Source organism: Simochromis diagramma, unplaced genomic scaffold, assembly GCF_900408965.1.
Source record: "Simochromis diagramma unplaced genomic scaffold, fSimDia1.1 OVJJ01000321.1, whole genome shotgun sequence".
In the NCBI taxonomy this organism is placed as follows: domain Eukaryota; kingdom Metazoa; phylum Chordata; class Actinopteri; order Cichliformes; family Cichlidae; genus Simochromis; species Simochromis diagramma.
In genome coordinates this window covers 11,430,348-11,453,934 of record NW_024386772.1, presented here as the reverse complement: position 1 = coordinate 11,453,934, position 23,587 = coordinate 11,430,348, and the positions used below count along the sequence as shown (strand labels likewise).

General features: G+C 37.0%; 1 protein-coding gene and 1 gene segment (V, D, J or C); both read right to left on the bottom strand.

Moving 5' to 3' along the window:
* The window catches only part of LOC120744336 (immunoglobulin lambda-1 light chain-like), a 30,333-nt gene extending 6,814 nt beyond the window's left edge, over positions 1-23,519 (bottom strand). Inside the window, exons 1-3 of one of the 7 annotated variants that reach the window (XM_040048680.1) lie at positions 23,448-23,519; positions 13,125-13,425; positions 10,736-10,762 (exon numbers count right to left, since the gene is read on the bottom strand). In XM_040048680.1, the coding sequence (XP_039904614.1) occupies positions 10,736-10,762; positions 13,125-13,425; positions 23,448-23,487 (368 nt within the window). In that variant the 5' untranslated portion in view covers positions 23,488-23,519. Of the gene's footprint in view, positions 1-10,735; positions 11,064-11,146; positions 11,189-13,124; positions 13,426-13,519; positions 13,632-18,761; positions 19,088-23,036; positions 23,365-23,447 lie in introns of those variants that run through there. The other 6 variants (XM_040048714.1, XM_040048655.1, XM_040048664.1 and 3 more) reach the window with 6 other exon arrangements.
* LOC120744468 lies at positions 5,965-6,875 on the bottom strand. The segment is given in 2 exon segments: positions 5,965-6,519; positions 6,616-6,875. Coding segments are annotated over 2 exon segments (375 nt in total).
* Positions 23,520-23,587: the final 68 nt, after the last annotated feature.

Here is a 23,587-nt window from a genome sequence, read left to right as displayed (position 1 = left end):
CAAATGCTGCAGCTCATCTTCTGACACGAACCAATAGATGTGAACATATTTCTCCGGTGCTTGCTATCTTCACTGGCTCCCTGTTCACTTCAGAATTGATTTTAAAATTTTATTGTTGACTTACAAAGCCCTGAATTGACAGGCTCTGGGGTATTTGTCTGACCTCTTACAGCCTTGTCTGCCCTCTAGATCTTGTCGATCAAATAATCTTTTGCTTTTAAACATACCAAGGTCGAGGCTGGTTCACAGAGGTGATCGAGCGTTTGGGGTTGTAACGCCTAAACTGTGATATAATCTACACCAGGGATGGGCAACTCCAGGCCTCGAGGGCCAGTGTCCTGCAGATTTTAGATATCACCCTGGGTCAACACACTTGAATCAAATGATTAGTTCATTACCAGCCCTCTGGAGAACTTCAACACATGTTGAGGTGGTAATTTAGCAATTTGAATCAGCCGTATTGGATCATGGACACATCTAAAACCTGCAGGACACTGACCCTCGAGGCCTGGAGTTGCCTACCCCTGATCTACCCTTACACATCAGACAGGCTCCTGCTGTCAATCTTTTTAAATCTCATCTCAAAACACTTTTGTGTTCATTTGCTTTTAATACATTAAGAGACTTATTTGATATTTGTTTGGTATTTGGTACTAATATAATGGGTTATTTGGTACTAGTTATTTTGCATTTTTATACAGCACTTTGGTCAATTGCTGTTGTAATTAAATGTGCCATATGAATAATAAAAAAAGAAACTAATGTTTAGACCATCTAACATAATTCAACCATTTCTCTGTGTTGCAGCTAAGAACACCTCCTTTACCTATAGTGGACAGCAGGTATCTGAATAAACACTAACACTGCATTAGCATCTGCCAACAAACACAGAAAGAACATGAGTGAAATGTCTTTCTCCAAAACAATGGGCTATGAAACAGATGAGAAGAACGTCTTACACTTTAGAGAAGTGATGAGAGAGCAGACAGTCCCCAGCATGTTGTCAGTGTGAGGTGTAAACATCCTTTAATATTCATCTGAGATATGAAAACAATTGTAGAGAGAAGAGAACAGATAAAATTTAATTTTGCTGCATTTTCACTTCATATGAAACATTTTTTGAACTTCTATTTAAGTATCTATTTAGGTTGATTAATGTGATTTACTGCAGCTAGAATTTGACAGTTATCTGAATTTTAGACAATCATTTATCACATTGCTCTTATTTAAAAACACGTACATCATTGTGTACATATATGTTACAACTTGTGTTGTTGGTGGTCGTCATATTCCTTGATATTTTATATACTTTCAGTGATCATTGCTAAAATATTCCGTTCTTTGTATTCTTTTTTTTTTCTTCTCTTTTCTCTTCTCTCTTTCTTTCTCTTCTCTTTCATTCAAATTCTGTTCTGTTCATTCTAATTCCGTTGTTTTCATTCAAACTCTGTTCTGTTCATTCTAATTCCGTTGTTTTCATTCAAACTCTGTTCTGTTCATTCTAATTCCGTTGTTTTCATTCAAACTCTGTTCTGTACATTCTAATTCCGTTGTATTCATTCAAACTCTGTTCTGTACATTCCAATTCCATTGTTTTCATTCTAATTCTGTTGTTTTGATTCAAATTCCATTGTTTTGATTCAAATTCTGTTCTGTACATTCTAATTCCGTTGTTTTCATTCAAACTCTGTTCTGTACATTCTAATTCCGTTGTTTTCATTCAAACTCTGTTCTGTTCATTCTAATTCCGTTGTTTTCATTCAAACTCTGTTGTTTTCATTCAAATTCCATTGTTTTGATTCAAATTCTGTTCTGTACATTCTAATTCCGTTGTTTTCATTCAAACTCTGTTCTGTACATTTCAATTCTGTTGTTTTGATTCAAATTCCATTGTTTTGATTCAAATTCCATTGTTTTGATTCAAATTCTGTTCTGTACATTCTAATTTCATTGTTTTCATTCAAACTCTGTTCTGTTCATTCTAATTCCGTTGTTTTCAATAAAAATAAAAAGCGAGCCTTTTATTGTGGCTGATGATCACGAAAGAAACAAAGAAGAATGAGGGCAGCACAAGAGCAGTAACTAAACAAACCTAAACTGGGAACAAACTATGCTATGGCTGGGGATACAAAAGACTGGGCATGGGACCATGGAGGGTGGAAACACAGACGACGCGACACAGACTACATGAAACACAGAGACTAAATACACATGAGGGATGATCAGGGGAAGTGGCCACACATGGGAGCACAGCTGACACACATGAACCTAACGACAGGACAGGAGAGGTGAAACTAAATACACTGACATTGAATACAGACTTTCAAAGTAAAACAGGAAACATGGAGATTAGACATGACATGAACTAAACATAACCACGCAGACATGACACATGAAGTTCACAGGAACTGGATGTTTAGGATTAGGAGAACATTTGATAAAATGTTACGCCATTTATGAACATAAACAACTGAATAAAGAGTCAAAAAAGAGATAGATTTTAGTACTAGAACTGTGTGGGCTCCTTTTTTGTTTCAAACTTGAGCCACATGAGTTTTGTGGTATTTCTCACAAATGAAATCACTGTGATACAGGCGTTTGATATAGTTCCCCGGATTCACAAAACAAATACCAGTGTCGCTCATCTACATCTTGAGAGTTAAACACAACAATTAGAGGACTGACTAATTTGCGTTTACTAAACATTGTGGTTTTAGACAGTCAAATTCATTTTGTGTATTCATTTGTTGTGTGTCTACAATTAATGGTTGGAAATGTTAACCTTCAGAATTCAAAAAGCTGAGTGTACTCAGTTGTGTTTTGTTTGTTTTTTGTCTCAGTATCAGGATGTGTTATGTTCTCTCAATAGAGTCTATGTTTCATTGCAGTACAATGCTTACCCTCCTCCTTTAACCAAATCCACGTTAATGATGATGTAGAATTTAGTCAGTCTGAGGAGGATCCGTTACAAAGTAAAGTGAATTGTCCTCATTGAAAAACTCTCCATCAGCTCCATCAGAGACTTGAACCATTACAGGCAGTTCCTGAACAATTTTAGTTCAAATGCTAATGGCCTTTCGTCACACATTTTCTTCTTTTCTTACATTTAATGATGCGGAATCATGTTTATAACTATTTAAGAGTGAGTCTGGTGTCTAAATTTATATTACTTATACGTACATGCATACAATGTAGGTCTGCTTTTTGATATGATTTGTGCATATGAGTAGTTATTGACTGACAGCTGGGATAGGCTCCAGCGCCCCCGCGACCCGTGAAAGGATAAGCGGAAGTGAATGGATGGATGGATGGATGGGTAGTTTCTCCCTCCTTAGTGTTTATCTCAGCCTGTGTTTAGTCTCGCTGCTGTGTTTTCTCTGTGCTTTTCCTGTTTTCACCGCTCAGGTCGAGTCACCCTTGTCTCTGTATCGTTCATCTCCTGTGTCTCCCCAGTCAGTCATGTCTCTCCTGGATGTTAGTTACCCCTTGTCTCTGTGACCCGTTCGCTCTGTCTTCGCTGTCAGTTGGATCTTCGTGTAAAATCTGTGTCTTTTACTTTGATAGTCCGCATCCTTTGTAAATATTTCCAGTTTTGCTTCCTCATGTCCCTGTGTGATGCTCCCAGATGTGTCTGATCCCCTCGTTACTCCCTGTGTATTTAGCCCTGTTTTCCTCCGTCAACAAACAAAAAAAGCAATAGAAATAGACACAGGGAAATTACCTGATCTGTATATGTTTTACATTCTCTTTCACCTCATTAACATCTTGCTGAGGAACTAAAGCGGATTCAAAATAATAAATTCTGCAACTAGCTGACTGATCTGATCTTGTTTTTGTTTTTTGGACTGAATTAGTGAGAGCATGAAGAGTGAAATATTGAACTGTAATATAAAGAGGATTTGTGTGGTCTCATTTTTCTTCGTACTGTGGCTTGAAATCAGATTAACCAGTTAATATGTTGAGAATGTTTTTGTCATCAAACATGTTTTTACATACAAACTATAAAAGCTGAGGATGTGAGGTTTTTGTGTGAATAATAGTGAATATTTTGGTCCTTGGTTATTAAAGTGAAAGGGGAAAAAATAAAGAAATACAATGAATAGTATAAAAGAGCAATGTTAAAGAACTAATTGTTTAATGGTGCACGGAGTTGACCCAAAAAGCAAGAAGTATAGTGAGGAAGTTTTTGTCACAGGTGTAATCACTGTGATGCGTACTCTTAACAAGGTGTCCCATGTCTTACAGTATAGACTGCAGAGTCTTCCTCCTCCACATTTTGATCATCAAACGATAATCTGTTGTTGACTGATGAGTGCATGTGAATTTTGGGGAAGAGAACCAGAGCCATAGTATTGAGAACTCCAGCATGACGAAACTTCACTACATACTGAGGAACTCCTCCGGGAATCTGTTATACACACCAAGCAGGTTCATTAGTAACAGTCCCCAGGTTACAGTCCAGGTGGCGGTCTCTCCTTTCCTCACTGATAAAACAGGAGGTTTCTGTGTCACCACCGTCACCAACCACAACTGCAAACAAGAGAAGACATGGAGTCAAGAAAACACATTAGTAATATGTGTGTATAAAGTCAAAGTGTTTACATGTTAGAGCAGTGATGAGAACACAGAGAGTCACCAGCATGATGTGGACGTGAACGAAGAACTGATTTGAAGAAAAGGTGCTGGAGGAGCCATTTAATACAACAACAAGAGGAGGAGCTGTGCTCCTCCTTTCACCCCTATTACATCCATAGTTTTTTTCTTTTTCTTCATTGTTTCTTAATTGAGCGGCAAAGCTATACAGCCGACATAAAGCTTTCAGCTTTTTTAATGCTGTATTTGAGCAGGTTAACGGTTAAAAAATCCAATGTTTAATAAGACATTATCTGGAGATTGTATGTTACTCTGCATTTTCTTGATTGGACTATACTGTGAATAAGTCTAAGAAAGCATATGTACTGCCAAGAGGTTTGTAACACATTGTGATAAGTACAGTGTCTTCTATTTCTGCGAACTTGATAGTTAAATGATAATTAATGTTTGATGAGGACGTAGAGTTGAATCTTTCTGAGGAGAATCTTGTTTCAAAGCTTTTGAGCTGTCAGAATGGAGAAATCTTAGAAACATACAGATGATCTTCTCTAGGAACTTGTTTATACAGCTAATAGAATTCCTATCATCTCTCTCAATGTTGCAGTTGAGAACAGCTTGTTGAAAACTTTGTACTTAAGTACAGTAAGTATTTGTACTTGGTTACTTCCCACCTCTGGGGACAGAGAACCTGTTCTAAAACCAAGTGAGCTGCCAGAATGAAAACCGAGGAACCCCTCCAGGAAATTGTTTAGACCATCTAACATAATTGAACCATATTGCAGTTGAGAACAACTTCTTGACCTGGAGAAACCTTGTGGACAGCAGGTATCTGGATAAACACTTCTGCTGCATTAACATGTGCCAACAAACACAGAAAGAACATGAGTGAAATGTCTTTCTCCAAAACGATGGGCTATGAAACAGATGAGAAGAACGTCTTACATTTTAGAGAAGTGATGAGAGAGCAGACAGACCCCAGCATGTTTGTCAGTGTGAGGTGTAAACATCCTTTAATATTCAGCTGAGATGTGAAAACGATTGTAGTGACAAGAGAAGCAACAGATAAAATGCAATTTAGCTGCATTTTTATTTCATATGAAACATTTTTAAACCTCATTATGCAACTTTATCAGTATCTGTTTAGGTTGATTAATGTGATTTACTGCAGCTAGAATGTGACAGTTATCAGAGTTTTAGACAACCGTTTGTCAAATTGCTGTTATTTAAAAACACACACACATAATAGGTTTAATTGTGTTAGATGCACATAATTTAAAATGCACATAATTGTGTACATATATATGGCAATTTGTGTTGTTGGTGGTCATTATACTCCTCGATATTTTATACTTTCAGTGATGAATGTAAAAATATATCAAAACAAGTAATTCAGTATTTATTAGCAGACTGTCTGAAGTTGTTGAGTTTTCATTGATGAACATTAAAATAAAAAATAAAAAATAACAATAAACACACTATTTGAAGGTGGTGGGTTTACACTGAGTTTGCTGAATGGGTCTTTTGTCAGCATGTGAAAACAGAGCATCAAAAAGCAGAAGTATCAGTGAGGAGGTTTTTGTCCCAGTGTGAATCACTGTGATGCGTATTCACTAACAGAGCTGTCCCATGTCTTACAGTAATAGACTGCAGAGTCTCCCTCCTCCACATTTTTGATGATCAAACGATAATCTGATGTTGACTGATGAGTGGATGTGAATTTTGGAGAGGAGAACCCAGAGCCATAACTTGGAGAACTATAGCCATGATAAAAATACAGCACAAACTGAGGAACTCCTCCTGGAATCTGTTTATACCAATAGACAGTGTTAGTAACAGTCCCCAGGTTACAGTCCATGGTGGCTGTCTCTCCTTTCCTCACTGATAAAACAGGAGGTTTCTGTGTCAGCACCGTCACACCACTCACACCTGCAAACAACATGAAGACATGGAGTCAAGAGAAACACAAGCACATATGAATCCTACAAATAACTACTGATCTGAAGTGTAAATGAGGTTCCATACATGTTAGAGCAGTGATGAGAGCACAGAGAGTCACCAGCATGTTGTCACTGTGTGTTGAGACCTGTGACCTAGAAAGAGGGCACTGCTTCTGTAGGAGGAGAGGAGGTGTGAGCCGTTAAATATGTGACAGAAACTCAGAGAGACTGACAGAAGGAGGAGCTAAATCTGCGTAGTTTGCAATGTTTGGGTAATTTATGTTCAGTGGAGGGTAATTCTGCTTTTGTATTAATAAATATTGGTGATTGTGATGTCTCCCTCCGCTCCCTTAAAATTGTGCTGCTGCATTTTATTATGAAAAATTGTTGCTATGTCTCCTGGGTGAGGTGTTCCAGGCATGTCTGACTGGGAAGATTCCCCGGGGCAGACCCCGCATATGCATATCTCTCGGTTGGCCTCAGAACACCTTGATGTTTCCCCAGAGAAGCTGGAGGAGGTCTGGGGTCCTCTGCTTAGGCTGCTGCCCCTGAGACCCGGCCCTGGATAAGTGGAAGAAGATGTATGTATGTATGGATGGTTGCTATGTCCTTCAGGTTTATTACTGATGCTTTTACCATTACCAGTTTTTATGTTTGGACAAAAAAAAAGATCAGAATCCCGCTAACCCTTACAGTTACCTGTTATAATTACATAATCAACAACCTTGAAATGTATGAACTTCTCTGGAAATTCACATGAAACTGGAGTGTTTAGGATTAGGAGAACATTTGATAAAATGTTACGCCATTTATGAACATTAAACAACTGAATAAAGAGTTAAAAAAAAGAGAATAATTTTAGTACTAGAACTGTGTGGGCTCCTTTTTTGTTTCAAACTTGAGCCACATGAGTTTTGTGGTATTTCTCACAAATGAAATCACTGTGATACAGGCGTTTTGATATAGTTCCCCTGATTCACAAAAACAAATACCAGTGTCGCTCATCTACATCTTGAGAGTTAAACACAACGATTAGAGGACTGACTAATTTGCGTTTACTAAAACATTTTGGTTTTAGACACTCAAATTCATTTTTGTATTCATTTGTTTTGTTCTACAATTAATGGTTGGAAATGTTAACGCTTCAGAATTCATAAAAGCTGTAGTGTCACTCAGTTGTGTTTTGTTTGTTTTTTGTCTCAGTATTCATGATTGTGTTATGTTCTACTCAATAGAGTCTATGTTTCAGTGCAGTACAATGCTTACCCTCCTCCTTTTAACTCTAAATCCACATCTAATGATGATGTAGAATTTAGTCAGTCTGAGGAGGATCCTGTTACAAAGTAAAGTGAATTGTCCTCATTTAAAAACTCTCTACATGCTGAGGAGCTCCATCAGAGACTTGAATCATTACAGGCAGTTCCTTGAACAATTTTAGTTCAAATGCAAATGTCCTTATCGTCACACATCACACATTTTCTTCTTTTCTTACATTTAATGATGCTGAATCTATGTTTATAACTATTTAAGAGTTGAGTCTGGTGTCTAAATTTATATTACTTATACGTACATGCATACAATGTAGGTCTGCTTTTTGTATATGATTTTGCATATGAGTAGTTATTGACTGACAGCTGGGATAGGCTCCAGCGCCCCCGCGACCCTGAAAAGGATAAGCGGAAGCGAATGGATGGATGGATGGATGAATATGGATTTTCCCCAGTTTGCTTTGTTCATGATTTCAATGATAAATATAAAAAAAAAAAAGAACAAACAAATAACACACTATTTGAAGGTTTGTTTGTTTGAGGTGTCTTTTACCAGGTTGTGAAAGAGTCAAATTCAAATTCAAATTTTATTTGTCACGTACACAGTCATACACAGTACGATATGCAGTGAAATGCTTGGACAACTGCTCGTGACCTAAAGAAAACAAAAAAGGAAAAGGCTATGAATAAGATAGGAAATAAATATGAAAAATTAAAAAGTGTAAATTTAACTAGGAAGGAATAAAATATAAATTAAGGTTAAAAATGAAATAACTGTACAACACAAATTAGAATGAAGGGTAAATTTAACTGGGAGAATAAGATAAAATATATAAATTAAAGTTGAAAATAAAATAACTGTACAACAAAATACACAATATAGAACTATATAAGAATGTATGAAGAAATATAAATAAATATATACACAATAACAGCAGCATATACACAATAACAGCAGCGTGATTTAAGTAATGAAGTGAAAACAATGTCCAGAATGTCCAGTGTGTGTGTAAGAACTATATGTGTGGGTCAGTACTGTGTGGTGGTGTGATTGAGAGACCGTATCGCCTGCGGGAAGAAGCTCCTCCTCAGTCTCTCTGTGTTGGTCTTCAGGGTCTTCAGTCTTAAAAAGTAGAAGTATCAGTGTGGAGGTTTTGTCACAGTGTGAATCCCTGTGATACTCCACTGTTAGCAGAGCTGTCCCATGTCTTACAGTAATAGACTGTGAGTCTCCTGTCTCCTCCTGATTAATTATGAACTAGGAATCAATGTTTGATGAGGATTTAGAGTTGAATCCGTCAGAGGAGAATCCTGTTCCAAATTCAAGTGAGCTGCCAGAATAGTGAAAACTTCGACCATTCTGAGGAACCCCTCCAGGAACTTGTTTATACCAGTAAACATAATTCCTGTCATATCTCTCTATGTTGCAGCTGAGAACAGCTTGTTGACCTGAAGAAACTGTGTGGACAGCAGGTGTTTGGGTCAACTCTATCACTGCATCACCATCTGCCAAGAAACATAGAAAAAAATGAGTGAAAGATTTACCTAAAAATGTACAGATTTTAAAATCAATAAGAACATCTTACACGTCAGAGTAGAGATGAGAGCACAGAGGGTCCCCAGCACTATGATAGTAGGTGGAGAAACTGATCCTGAAAGATGAGAGAGGCTGTAGTGAGAAGAGATACTGAAGCTTATAAAGACAGAGAAGCAGAACTGAAAGAAGAGGAGATTCAGCAAAACAGCTTTTATTTATAAAAGACTAAATTACTGATATTAATAATTCATAATTTCATACGGTGAACATTGCCATTATATGAGCATTATTGTTTCAAACTCAATGATATCATATAATTTTCTTTGAATTTGCTCTACAAAAACTAATATAATGACTTAATCAGTGTATATGTCACAGTACTGGGTCTGCGACTCAGTATTTGTGTTTCAGGTTTTAGATTTATAATCTTTGATTACTGTTGTTCATGATTTTGGTTTCCTTTTAAGTTCTCAGTGACCTTAGTTCTCCCTCCCTTAGTGTTCATATCAGCCTGTGTTTAGTCTCTGCTGCTGTGTTTTCTCTGTGCTGTTCCTGTGTTCACCGCTTCATGTCGAGTCACCCTTGTCTCTGTGTTCGTTCATCTCCTGTGTCTCCCCAGTCAGTCATGTCTCTCTGTGAGTGTTAGTTACCCTTGTCTCTGTGACCCATGTTCGCTCTGTCTTCGCTGTCAGTTGGATCTTCGTGTCAAATCTGTGTCTTTTACTTTGATAGTCTCGCATCCTTTGTAAATATTTCCAGTTTTGCTTCCTCCATGTCCCTGTGTGATTGCTCCCAGATGTGTCTGATCCCCTCGTTACTCCCTGTGTATTTAAGCCCTGTGTTTTCCTCCGTCAACAAACAAAAAAAGCAATAGAAATAAACACAGGGAAATTACCTGATCTGTATATGTTTACATTCTCTTTCTACCTCATTAACATGCTTCTGATGAACTAAAGCTGATTCAAAATAATAAATCTCTGCAACTAGCTGATCTGATCTGAGTCTTGTTTTTGTTTTTTGACTGAATTTTAGTGAAGCATGAATTAGTGAAATTATTGAACTGTAATATAAAGAGGATTTGTGTGGTCTCATTTTTCTTCGTACTGTGGCTTGAAATCAGATTAACCAGTTAATATGTTGAGAATGTTTTTTCATCAAACATGTTTTTCAGTACAATACTATTAAAAGCTGATGATGTGAGGTTTTATGTGTGAATAATATGTGAATATTTTGGTCCTTGGTTTATTTAAAGTGAAAGTGGAAATAAATAAAGAAATACAATAAATACATTTAAAAGAGCAATGTTTAAGAACTAATTGTTTATATGGTGCACTGAGTTTGTACCCAAAAAGCAGAAGTAATAGTGAGGAAGTTTTTGTCACAGTGTAAATCACTGTGATGCGTACTCCTTAACAGAGCTGTCCCATGTCTTACAGTAATAGACTGCAGAGTCTTCCTCCTCCACATTTTTGATCATCAAACGATAATCTGTTGTTGACTGATGAGTGCATGTGAATTTTGGGGAAGAGAATCCAGAGCCATAGTATTGAGAACTCCAGTCATGACGAAACTTCACTACATACTGAGGAACTCCTCCTGGAATCTGTTTATACCACCAAGCAGGTTCATTAGTAACAGTCCCCAGGTTACAGTCCATGGTGGCTGTCTCTCCTTTCCTCACTGATAGAACAGGAGGTTTCTGTGTCAGCACCGTCACACCACTCACACCTGCAAACAACAAGAAGACATGGAGTCAAGAGAAACACACTGGAATTAGTATATATGTGTGCAATATAAGTCAAAGTGTTTACATGTTAAAGCAGCGATGAGAGCACAGAGAGTCACCAGCATGATGTTGACGTGAACGAAGAACTGATTTGAAGAAAAGGTGCTGGAGGAGCAATTTTATAAAACAACTAACAAGAGGAGGAGCTGTGTCTCCTCCTTTCACCCTATTACATCATCATATTTTTTTCTTTTTTCTTCATTTGTTTCTTAATTAGCGTCATAATCTATATATTCTAATTGAAGCATAAAATCAGAAAAATGGGAAAATAATTCCAAGGCCTCCAGAAGCACAAAGGGAATAATACCTTTATTGAAACTTCATTGGAAAACAACATTGACATTTGTCATTGACTTTGACAAATGCTGCAGCTCATTATCTGACACGAACCAATAGATGTGAACATATTTCTCCGGTGCTTGCTATCTTTACTGGCTCACTGTTCACTTCAGAATTGATTTTAAAATTTTATTGTTGACTTACAAAGCCCTGAATTGACAGGCTCTGGGGTATTTGTCTGACCTCTTACAGCCTTGTGTGCCCTCTAGATCTTGTCGATCAAATAATCTTTTGCTTTTAACCATACCAAGGTTGAGGCTGGTTCACAGAGGTGATCGAGCGTTTGGGGTTGTAACGCCTAAACTGTGATATAATCTACATCAGTGGTAGGTAACTGCAGGCCTCAAGGGCCAGTGTCCTGCAGGTTTTAGATATCACCCTGGGTCAACACACTTGAATCAAATGATTAGTTCATTACCAGCCCTCTGGAGAACTTTAACACATGTTGAGGAGGTCATTTAGCAATTTGAATCAGCTGTATTGGATCATGGACACATCTACAACCTGCAGGACACTGGCACTCGAGGCCTGGAGTTGCCTACCCCTGATCTACCCTTACACATCAGACAGGCTCCTGCTGTCAATCTTTTTAAATCTCATCTCAAAACACTTTTGTGTTCATTTGCTTTTAATACAGTAAGAGAGTTATTTGATATTTGTTTGGTATTTGGTGTTTGGTACTAATATTATGGGTTATTTGGTACTAATTATTTTGTATTTTTATACAGCACTTTGGTCAATTGCTGTTGTAATTACATGTGCCATATGAATAATAAAAAAACGAAACTAATGTTTAGACCATCTAACATAATTCAGCCATTTCTCTGTGTTGCAGCTGAGAACACCTTCTTTACCTAGAGTGGACAGCAGGTATCTGAATAAACACTAACACTGCATTAGCATCTGCCAACAAACACAGAAAGAACATGAGTGAAATGTCTTTCTCCAAAACAATGGGCTATGAAACAGATGAGAAGAACGTCTTACACTTTAGAGAAGTGATGAGAGAGCAGACAGTCCCCAGCATGTTGTCAGTGTGAGGTGTAAACATCCTTTACTATTCAGCTGAGATGTGAAAATGATTGTAGTGAGAAGATAAGCAACAGATAAAATGCAATTTAGCTGCATTTTTATTTCATATGAAACATTTTTAAAACTATTATGCAACTTTATCAGTATCTGTTTAGGTTGATTAATGTCATTTACTGCAGCTAGAATGTGACAGTTATCAGAGTTTTAGACAACTGTTTGTCAAATTGCTGTTATTTAAAAACACACACACATAATAGGTTTAATTGTGTTAGATGCACATAATTTAAAATGCACATAATTGTGTACATATATATGGCAATTTGTGTTGATGGTGGTCATCATATTCCTCGATATTTTATACTTTCAGTGATGATAGTTAAAATGTATCAAAAAGAGAAATTCAGTGTTTATTAATAGACTGTCTGAAGTTGTTGAGTTTTCAATGATGAACATTAAAATAAATCAAAAATAACAATAAACACACTATTTTGAAGGTGGTGGGTTTAAACTGAGTTTGCTGAATGGGTCTTTTGTCAGCATGTGAAAAAAAGAGCATCAAAAAGCAGAAGTATCAGTGAGGAGGTTTTTGTCACAGTGTAAATCACTGTGATACAGCATTATTGCTGTCCCATGTCTTACAGTAATAGACTGCAGAGTCTCCCTCCTCCACATTGTTGATGATCAAACGATAATCTGATCTTGACTGATGAGTGGATGTGAATTTTGGAGAAGAGAACCCAGAGCCATAGGTTGGAGAACTAGAGCTATGATAAAAATACAGCACATACTGAGGAACTTCTCCTGGAATCTGTTTATACCACCGAGCATTACTGCCAGTAACAGTCCCCAGGTTACAGTCCACGGTGGCTGTCTCTCCTTTCCTCACTGATAAAACAGGAGGTTTCTGTGTCAGCACCGTCACACCACTCACACCTGCAAACAACAAGAAGACATGGAGTCAAGAGAAACACACTGACATTTAACTGTAACATGAGGTCTTTTCTTCAGTATATTTTAGACTCTTTACATGTTAGAGCAGTGACGAGAACACAGAGAGTCACCAGCATGTTGTCACTGTGTGTTGAGAATGGATTTGTAATTTGGAAAGAGATTAGACTCCTTCTGTAGAGGAGAGGAGGTGTGAACCATTAAATATGTCACTGAAACTCAGACAGACTGACAGGAGGAGGAGTGTTGGATTCGTCCCCCTTTCTCTAACCTGTATTATTAACATTATTTTTCATAAACACTGATGTTGGTAATGTCTTGTTTTCTTCTTCTTTTTCCCCTTTTTTCATTTCTTTTTTCTTTTTTTTTGTTTGATTGTTGTTTTGAATTTTATAATGGTTACTATCACCACATCTAAAATGAGACAGGATTATAGTTGGTTATATTTTACTTAAACTTGTGTTTTATTCAAAAAATATGCCTTGATGTAACTTTTGCTAAATTTGAATTCATCACCATCTAGAGAACACTGTTAGATATTTTTAATGATGCTGAGGTTCTTGTATATTTACCTCACTAAACGTTACGTTAGTGACTACTTTCACACTAACTTGATCAAACTGCTTTTGCAGCTTTTCTCCCAGCACAGCTCTCTCCTCCAGTCCGAGTCACCTCCTGGTAGAGGGAGAGCCTGATTAGCTGATCAGCCTCAGCTGCAGTTAAGTAGCAGAGGGGGTTGTTAATCAGCACAGAAGCACAGAGGCTGCAGCCAGAAAATACACAGTGTTCAGCAACTATAAATGCCATAAAAGTCTGAAAGTCTAGAAAATGACAGTAATGATATTAGCATTATTTGCAGAAACATTACGTTTTCAGCTTAAAATTTCCAAACTATGAAAAACCATTAAGAACATCCAGTGAAAGGGAAGCACAGAAAATATATGCTGTTCCAAAAAAATTAAAGAAACACTTTTTAAGAGTATCGCATCAAGTATGTTAAATTTCTGGTCTGATCAGTCAAGTAGCAGAGGTTTGTTAGATTGTTAATCAGTTTCAGCTGCTTTAGTCTTAATGCAATCAACAACAGGTGCACAACACGGGCAATGATGAAAGAACAATCAGAACAAATGATTTTACACGTGGAAGTCACTGGCATTTTCCCCTTTTACTTTTTCTGAGTGTTTCTTCACTAGTTTTGTATTTGGCTATGGTCAGTGTCATAGCTGGTAGAATGAAGAAAAACCTGGACTCCAAATCCTCCAGTATGGTGGAGGAGTGTGTGTCTCTGGTCCAGTGGATTCCGGGTTCCTACTGGTGCACAACAATACTCATGAGGAGAGAGTATACAGGAACTTCCTGAAGACCAAGTGAACTGTAAAGGAGTAGAGTTGAGAGTAGAGCTGCAGTGAAGATTAGTTACAGAGCTGGACTCCATTTAGTTTATTTTGTTATGAGAAGTTCATAGACCAAACCAAAGAGGTAAACTGCCTTTAATTTACCAAATTATAGTGAAATGCAGCCTGAAAATGTAATAATACAAATCACATTTTATAGTCCAGGGAAAGTCCCATCTAATGTTACAGAGAGTTGACATAACTTCATTGGCATGAAGTTATAAAAGATACCGAGATCTGCAGATGTATCCTGGACAGGAAGAGAGGGAGGAGGAGAGATGTGATGCTTCACTAACTGAGTGTGAAGATTTGCAAATTTACAACCGATGTTTTAAACCAGTGTCACCTTTCCCTTTGAGTTTTCAAGCAGAATTGTGTAATGATACTCTCCATTCTACAAATATGGAAAAACAGGCATTTTCAGAGCATTTCTTTAGAGTAAAACAGTTAAATGTGGTTACACGTTAATTATGTTCTCATATCTTCACCTTAATAAAATGCAACAATTTCAGGTTAGTCATTCTGAATTTATGTTAGTGGCTACTTTGAAAGTGTATTCTTGCTCACTAAAAAAGTAAAACAAATGTTGCATAGCCAATGCTTTTATTGATATATGAAAAATAGCAGTTTCTCTGAATATCTGCAAATAAACACATGACTTAAACATTTTGCTTTACTGTGATTTCTAACATGTATCATATCAAATTATAACAAATTTATGTGTATAGCACATTTAAAGACCAAAGTACACCAAAGTGCTTCCCAGTAATACCATAACACAGATAAAATCACAATATAAAAAATATAAACTACAGATATAAAATAATTACATAATGTAAATGCAGAGCCGGATGAAAATCACTCTAATTAGCCTCGGATGCTAGGTTAAACAAGTAAGTTTTTAGACATGATTTAAAAGATTGAATAGAATCAGATGCGCAAACGTCAAGAGGAAGATTATTCCATAATTTGGGTGCGGCAACAGCAAAGGCACGGTCTCCTCTAGTCTTCAGCTGAGATCTAGGTTGCACTAAGAGCAGTTGACCCGATGATCTTCGTGCTCTCTAAGGGCTATACTGACAGAGGAGATCAGCTAAGTAATTTGGCGCCCTATTATTTCGAATTTTATAAGTAAACAACAAGATCTTAAAATCAAATCGATATTTAATAGGAAGCCAGTGTAAGTTGGCTAGAACGGGGCTAGAACTTCAACATGTTTTGAAGTTCTCCAGGGCTGGTAATGAACTAATCATTTAATTAACCCACCGGGCCTCGAGTCCTGGAGTTCGACGCCCCTGGGTGTGTACCTGTACCTCAGGTGGCAGAGCAGGTCAGCCACTAACCAGAAGGTGGTTCGATCCCAGGCTGCTCCAGTCTGCATGCCAAATATCCTTGGGCACGATACTAACCCCATGTTGCTCTCCGATGCGTCCATCGCAGTGTGAATGTGTATGAATGGTAGATACTTACGAGCACTTAAGAGCTCAGAAGAAAGTGTTCGTGTGAATGGGTGAATGAATTAGTTGTATAAAGTCCTTTGAGTGCTCAGAAAGAGTACAAAAGCGCTATATAAGAACAATTTACCCCTGGTCTATTGTGTCAGCTGTTTCCTCATGTGTTTCCACTTCCCCTAATCTCCCTTCTTTATATTTAGTCTGTGTGTGTCCTTTCAGTCTTTGTCGGATCATCTGTGTTACCTCCCTGCAGGTATTCATAGTTACCATATCATAGTTGTCTTAGTCCATTCATAGTTCCTCTGTCTCATCTCTGTCTCAGTTATTTCAGTTCTTCCAGTTTAGGTTTTCATTTAGCTCTCGGCCCTGTTTGCCTTCGTTTGAGTTCATGTTATCAGCCACAGAAAATGCTTGCCTTTTGTTTACCCCTGAGTTCCATATCCCTTTGTGTCTTCACTTGCGTCCATTCAACAAACACACCGGCATAACCGACATAACCTGCCATGACAATTACATTTATTGGCAATAGTTTGTTGTAAAATAATCCCATTCAACACAATTCTAGAACTGTATTGTATTCTTTTTTTTCTTTTTATTTATCAGTCATCAATAATAAAGTATGTTTTGTTAGGGGAATGCCACCTCCTCCAGTTCCTGCACACCTGGAGCCAATTGCAGGCAATCAAGCCAGAGTGATTTAAGCCTCACGCTGACATTCATTCACCCCCAATTTGTCATCAACCTCATGACAAAACCGTCTTCTAATTATCACACCCGGTGTTGTAAATAAAACCCCTTTTGACTGCACAGCTATCTATATTAATTATTTACTACAATATTAATCATGAATTTGTACAAATGATAGAAAAATATATACATTAATAATACAATAACTACAATCAATCACACCATCAGGATTACCAAAATCATGTTTAATCCCCATGTCTGACAAAAATAATGTTCTTGAAAAGTGGTTGTAAAAGTATCAAACATTTATCACTAGTGTCCTTATCCTCACCTTTCTACATTTTCCTTCTGCCTTTATAAATATGTTTGTGATCACTACTAAATGTAAATGAAGATGGTCTAACTTCAGTATAGCTTTGGATTTTTGTTTAACTGCATGTTAACAACACTTCAGTTAAACTGCAGTTAGAATGTAACAGTTAGACCTGTGAGTAGTGTCTATAAAATGTCTGTTACAATTTCTTGCTTTTGCTGTAGCCCATCTGCTTCAAGGTCAGATGGACTTTCAAAGATGCTCAGTTTGAACTTCAGCAGTCTTATGCCTGCATGCCTAAATGCTTTGAGTTGCTGCTGATGTGAAATGCTGGTTAGATATTTGGATGACTGTGGCGAGCAGTGGAAGAGGCATAATTAATAAAGTGGTTGCTGAATGTAGTGTGACTTTACTGGTGTATAGGAATTTCTTTCACTCATGTATTAATCACGTTATTGTAATGCCTTGGTGCCACTGGATTTTAACATGTCTGACACTCATACTTAAGACAAATGGTAGGGGGTGTAGTAAGGATGTTGGGGGAAACAGGAAATCCAGAGGACCAGTCTTTTGTCTCTTCGAGGACTCTGGGAAGCAGCAAGGGAGTGTGAACCTTAAGGTGTGAAACAGCTGTGTACTGCCTTTTGTTCCTGGAGAGAGCCATGCTAGACTCAGAGAGACTCTGCTGACCGTCTGTCCCGCGGACATGCAGGGGCTCCATCAAGCTTGGTTGTCTGTTGTCTTTGTGTGTTTGGATTAAAGAATGTTAGCTACCGCTCACTGCTCGCCTGCAGGCTTTATTTAAGTGGAAAGCTTCCACCTGGACTATACTGTTATGTGTTTTCTTTGTCTGTTTTCTCATGCATAGAGTTTGACAAGTATTATTTTGCTCTTCTCCATTTCATCAGTTATGTAAAGTTTCAAAGACATTCTTCACATTTCATTTTTGTTCTATATTAAGCTTACTCTCTGCAGAACTCTATCAAAGGTCAGTAATATTTTGAGGAAAAACAAAAACTAAACATTTTGATGACTCTATAGTGTAGTCAAAGTTTTACATTCATTCATCACAGAGTTTAAATGATTGACTGACTATTGATGTTTTGACAAATGTGAAACAGTTTCATTGTTGAAGTGTCTTTTGCACAGATGAGTCTGTGTTATTAAGTGTCCTAACTGTTCTGAGACGAGCATGCACAGTGGGCTTTTCTGCTGTGAGAACTGCACCAAATTGATTGAGAGAACATGTAATTTGGTTTATCTGATAATTTGTGAATTTGTTTCACTGTTTTCCTTTTTATATTTTTAATTAAAGAACAAAAACTAGAAATCCAGTATTTAAAAACACAGTATCTGAAGGTGGTGCGTTTTCTTTAGAATTTTCTTGATGGATCTATAATCTGTAAGTGACAGTCTGAAAAAGCAGAAGTACTAATGAGGAGGTTTTTGTCACAGCCTGAATCACTGTGATACGGGTGCAGAAGCAGAGTCATCATATGTCTGACAGTAATACACTGCAGAGTCTCCTGTCTCTGCTCGCTTGATAATGAACTGGTAATCAATGTTTGATGAGGATTTAGAGTTGAATCTGTCTGAGGAGAATCCTGTTCCAAATTCAAGTGAGCTGTCAGAATGACGAAATCTGAGAACATACTGAGGAGCCTCTCCAGGAACATGTTTATACCATCTAACATAATTCCCATCATATCTCTCTATGTTGCAGTTGAGAACAGCTTGTTGACCTGGAGAAACTGTGTGGACAGCAGGTGTCTGGGTCAACACGATCACTGCATCAACATCTGCCAGGAAACACAGAAAAAAATGAAGGTAAAAGTTTAGCTCTAAATATGGAATAAAAAAAAATAGGAATGAGAAGAAGATCTTACATGTTAGAGCAGTGATGAGAATGCAGGGTCCACAGCATGTTGTCAGTGTGAGGTGTAAATGATCTTTACTGTTCAGCTGAGATGTGAGTGAGATTGTGAGAGGAGATGTTGGAGCTTATAAAAACACAGAGGAAACTAAAGGAGGAGGAGATTCAACAAAACTACTTTCATTCATAGATCAAATGATTTATGAGGAGTTTCACATTTCACATGTTTCTGATTCATATTCATCATTTTCACTCATGTTTGTCATAAGAAACTACTCTTGAAAAAAGTTGTTGTAAAAGAAACAAATGTTTATCACTGATGTCTTTATGCGCACACGTTACATTTTCTTTCTACCCACAGGTGTTTATGATTGATTACCAACTAAACTTTAATTTAGCTGCATTTAAAACTTCAATATAAAACGTTTGTCTCAAGAGCTGACAGTTCTTCATTTACATGTATCTATTTTACACAACCTCATTGTGTAACAAACACTATCCTTTTAGTCTGATTATTGGCACATGTGCTGCAGCTGGAATGCAACAGTTATCAGAGTTTATCACTATAGACTAGTATACATCAAATTTATATTATTAAAACAAATCACATACAGCAGTATACACATTTTTGCGTTTGTTAGCATTGTGTGTATGATCATTTGTGTTGTTGTAGATGAATGTGCATATTATTGAAATTCCTCGCTTATTTATACGCTCAGTGATAAATGTTAAAATGAGTCACAAAAAAGTAATTCAGTGTTTATTTCAGTTTTTTTCTCGCATTGGCTCAAATCTCATCAACTCTTTGTACTTTTGTCAGTCACAACTTTAGATTGATCACTTTCCAGAATAGTCCATCACTGAATTAATGTTTCCAGTCAAATTACTTCAAACTGAATATTTTTGATGACTTGGTCTTCAGGGATGGTGAAAACTTTGTATTCATTCATCACAGACCTGAGGTGACTGACTGTTCATGTTTTGGAAAAGGTTTCAAGCTGCTCGGTTATTCGTTATTGTTATTGTTAATTTATTTCAAACATGTAAACAATATACAGCTACATTTAGTAAAGAAAATAAGACAGAAAAAAATATTATGCAAGAGTCGATACATTTCAATATTGCTACCGGTCTGATTCATTTACACGTTGAAAGGGAGTGGGAAGTAGTACACACTTATTTAATCCTACCCCTTTGCTATAAGTTATCAGTTAATATTTAGTCAGCTTCGTTCCTATCACATCATGAAATTTTTTAAATAGAGACATTCACTTAATTTCAATATTTTCCCTTTCTTTATATTTCGAGAAGATCATATTTTTATAACTCTTTTTGATCTTTCTTAATAGCTCTTTTATTTTAACATGGACCGGTCTCAAAAAGCACAATAGTGAGTACATTTTGTCCCAGCCGGATCACTGTGATACTTACTCATTATTATCATGTCATCATGTGTTGTCAGTAATAAACTGAAGAGTCTCCTGTCTCTGCCTGTTTAATTATGAAGTGGTAATCAATGAAGCTTATAAAGACACAGAGGAGAGCAGAACTAAAAGAGGAGGAGTTTCAGCAAAACGTCTTTCTATTATAAAAGACTTAAATTACCGATATCAATAATTCATAATTTCATACAGTGAACATTGCCTATATATGAGCATTATTATTTCAATCTCAATGATTTCATGTAATCTTCTTTGTATTTGCACTTCAAAAACTAATATAAATGACTTAATCAGTGTATATGTCATGGTCCTGGGTCTGCGAGTCAGTATTTGTGTTTCAGGTTTTGGATTTACATTCTTTGATTACTGTTGTTCATGATTTTGGTTTCCTTTCAAGTTCTCAGTGATCTTAGTTCTCCCTCCCTTAGTGTTCATCTCAGCCTGTGTTTAGTGTCTGCCTCCATGTTTTCTTTCTTGTCTCTGTGTTCATTCATCTCCGTTGTCTCCCCAGTCAGTCATGTCTCCCTGTGAGTGTTAGTTACTCTTGTCTCTGTGCTCCATATTTGCTCTGTCTCCGCAGTCAGTCGGATTTTTGTGTCAAGTCTGTATCTCTGTGCCGTCTCCTGCTTCCTGTTTTACTTTGATAGTCTTGCATCCTTTCTTAATATTTCCAGTTTTGCTTCCTTCACGTCCGGTTATGTGTGATTGCTCCCAGATCCCTGTGTATTTAGGCCATCTGTTTTCCTCTGTCTATTGTTATGTTGTACCATTATACGTCCTCATTGCTATGTGTTTTCTCTGTGGCTCCTGATAACTTCTAGCTCTGTGTTTTTCTAATTTCCAGTTTTTTTTTTCTCCATTGTAATATTCCAGGTTTCTGTCACAGCATATAAACCTACAGTTTTCAGCTTAACCTTTTGTTTGAGTCCTGCATTTGGGTCCTAATCCTGCCTGTCACAGCCATAACATGACATTACATGGTTTATAATAATAATAATGATAATAATAATAATAATAATAATAATGTATACTTTATTGATACCCATGGGGAAATTCCTCTCTGCATTTAACCCATTCACTCAGTGAAGCAGTATATTCCTCTTTCATAACTACAAATTAGATACACTGATACATAGATAGATTAATTATCTAAAAAAAAAGAAAAAAAAATAGAAATACACAAACACAGAGAAATTCACTTATCTGTATATGTTTCAATTCTCTTTCTACCTCATTAACCCTTTAAAGCCGGTCGGAGCGGGCACGCTCTGTTTTGCGTAACTATTTGTAAATCCCGGTAGCTCTGCAACCACGTAAGCTAGCGCAATAATTTTTTTTACATATGAAACCGGAGGAGTTGTACTTACATCTTATGCCATCAGCTTGTCCTAAGTCACAGTTTCCTTCCACATAGAGGTTTGCAAAAACTGGATAAAAAGCACTTGCAGCAACAAAAACATAATATTCCAGAAACACGCTTTGCCAATCCGATCAGCTGTTTGTAACACTTTCTATGTCCATCAGCACGAACTATCGCATGTCCTCCATGTCCTGCCCGAAACCGGAAATGACGTCATTTTGCGGAAATGTAGTTTTTTACCATCAGGGCCTTATGAGCCTATACTGGTGTTTTTAAAAGTTATGTTTAACTTTATGACTTTCTGTGTCGTTTCTGGGAAGCTTAGGACTCATATTGCACTGCTGGAAATACTTATTTTGATGCATATGCTGTTTTTTTGTAAATTTGCATTATAATATTTAATTTCATTTTTCCTGCAGTATATAAAAATTGGTGTATTTCAAAAATAAAACTATGAAGACACTTAAAATAAATTTCCTGTGGTGGGAAACTATTTTGTGCAACTTTTTTACAGTTTTGAGGGATAAGCCTCTTAAATTTCTCTAACTAGAAATATATGTTAAAAAAACAAAAACGATTTTAATTTTTTTTGTAGTTTATTGCACTTTTTTGCAATGTATGTAATTACTATGCACTTAATGCAGACATATTATTAAAATCAACTTGAAATGCTCCCAAACATGGCACTACAACATGTAAAGATATAATATAAGCTCTGGTGGACTTGGTTCCATGGTAGGTCTTAAAGGGTTAACATGCTTCTTCTCTCTGCAACTAAAGGCTACAGCTTGGAATCTGATTAGAATTAACATGTTGACAATGTTTTTGATCAAACATATTTTACACCACAATAATATTAAAAGCTGATGGTGTGAGGTTTTATGAGTGAATGATGTGTGTATATTTGGTGCTTTGTTTATTTAAAGTGAAAGTGCAAATGAAAGAAATGCAATGAATAAATTTAACAGAGCAATGTTTAAGAACTAATTGTGTGCCTTTGGTGCACTGAGTTTGTGCACAAAAAGCAGAAGTAATAGTGAGGAAGTTTTTGTCACACTGTAAATCACTGTGATGTGTACTCATTAACAGAGCTGTCCCATGTCTTACAGTAATAGACTGCAGAGTCTCCCTCCTCCACATTTTTAATGATCAAACGATAATCTGTTGTTGACTGATGAGTACATGTGAATTTTGGAGAGGAGAATCCAGAGCCATAGTTTGGAGAACTCCAGCTATGATGAAACCTCACTACATACTGAGGAACTCCTCCTGGAATCTGTTTATACCAGAAGGCAGCATAGTAAATAACAGTCCCCAGGTTACAGTCCATGGTGGCTGTCTCTCCTTTCCTCACTGACACAACAGGAGGTTTCTGTGTCAGCACCGTCACACCCCTCACACCTGTAAACATCAAGAAGACATGCAGTCAAGAGAAACACACTGACATTAAAATATATGTGTGCAAAATAAGTCAAAGTGTTTACATGTTAGAGCAGTGATGAGAGCACAGAGAGTCACCAGCATGATGTCGACTTGAACTAAGAACTGATTTCGAGAAAAGTCGCTGGAGGAGCCATTTAATACAAGTATCAGGAGGAGGAGCTGTGTCTCCTCCTTTCTCCCT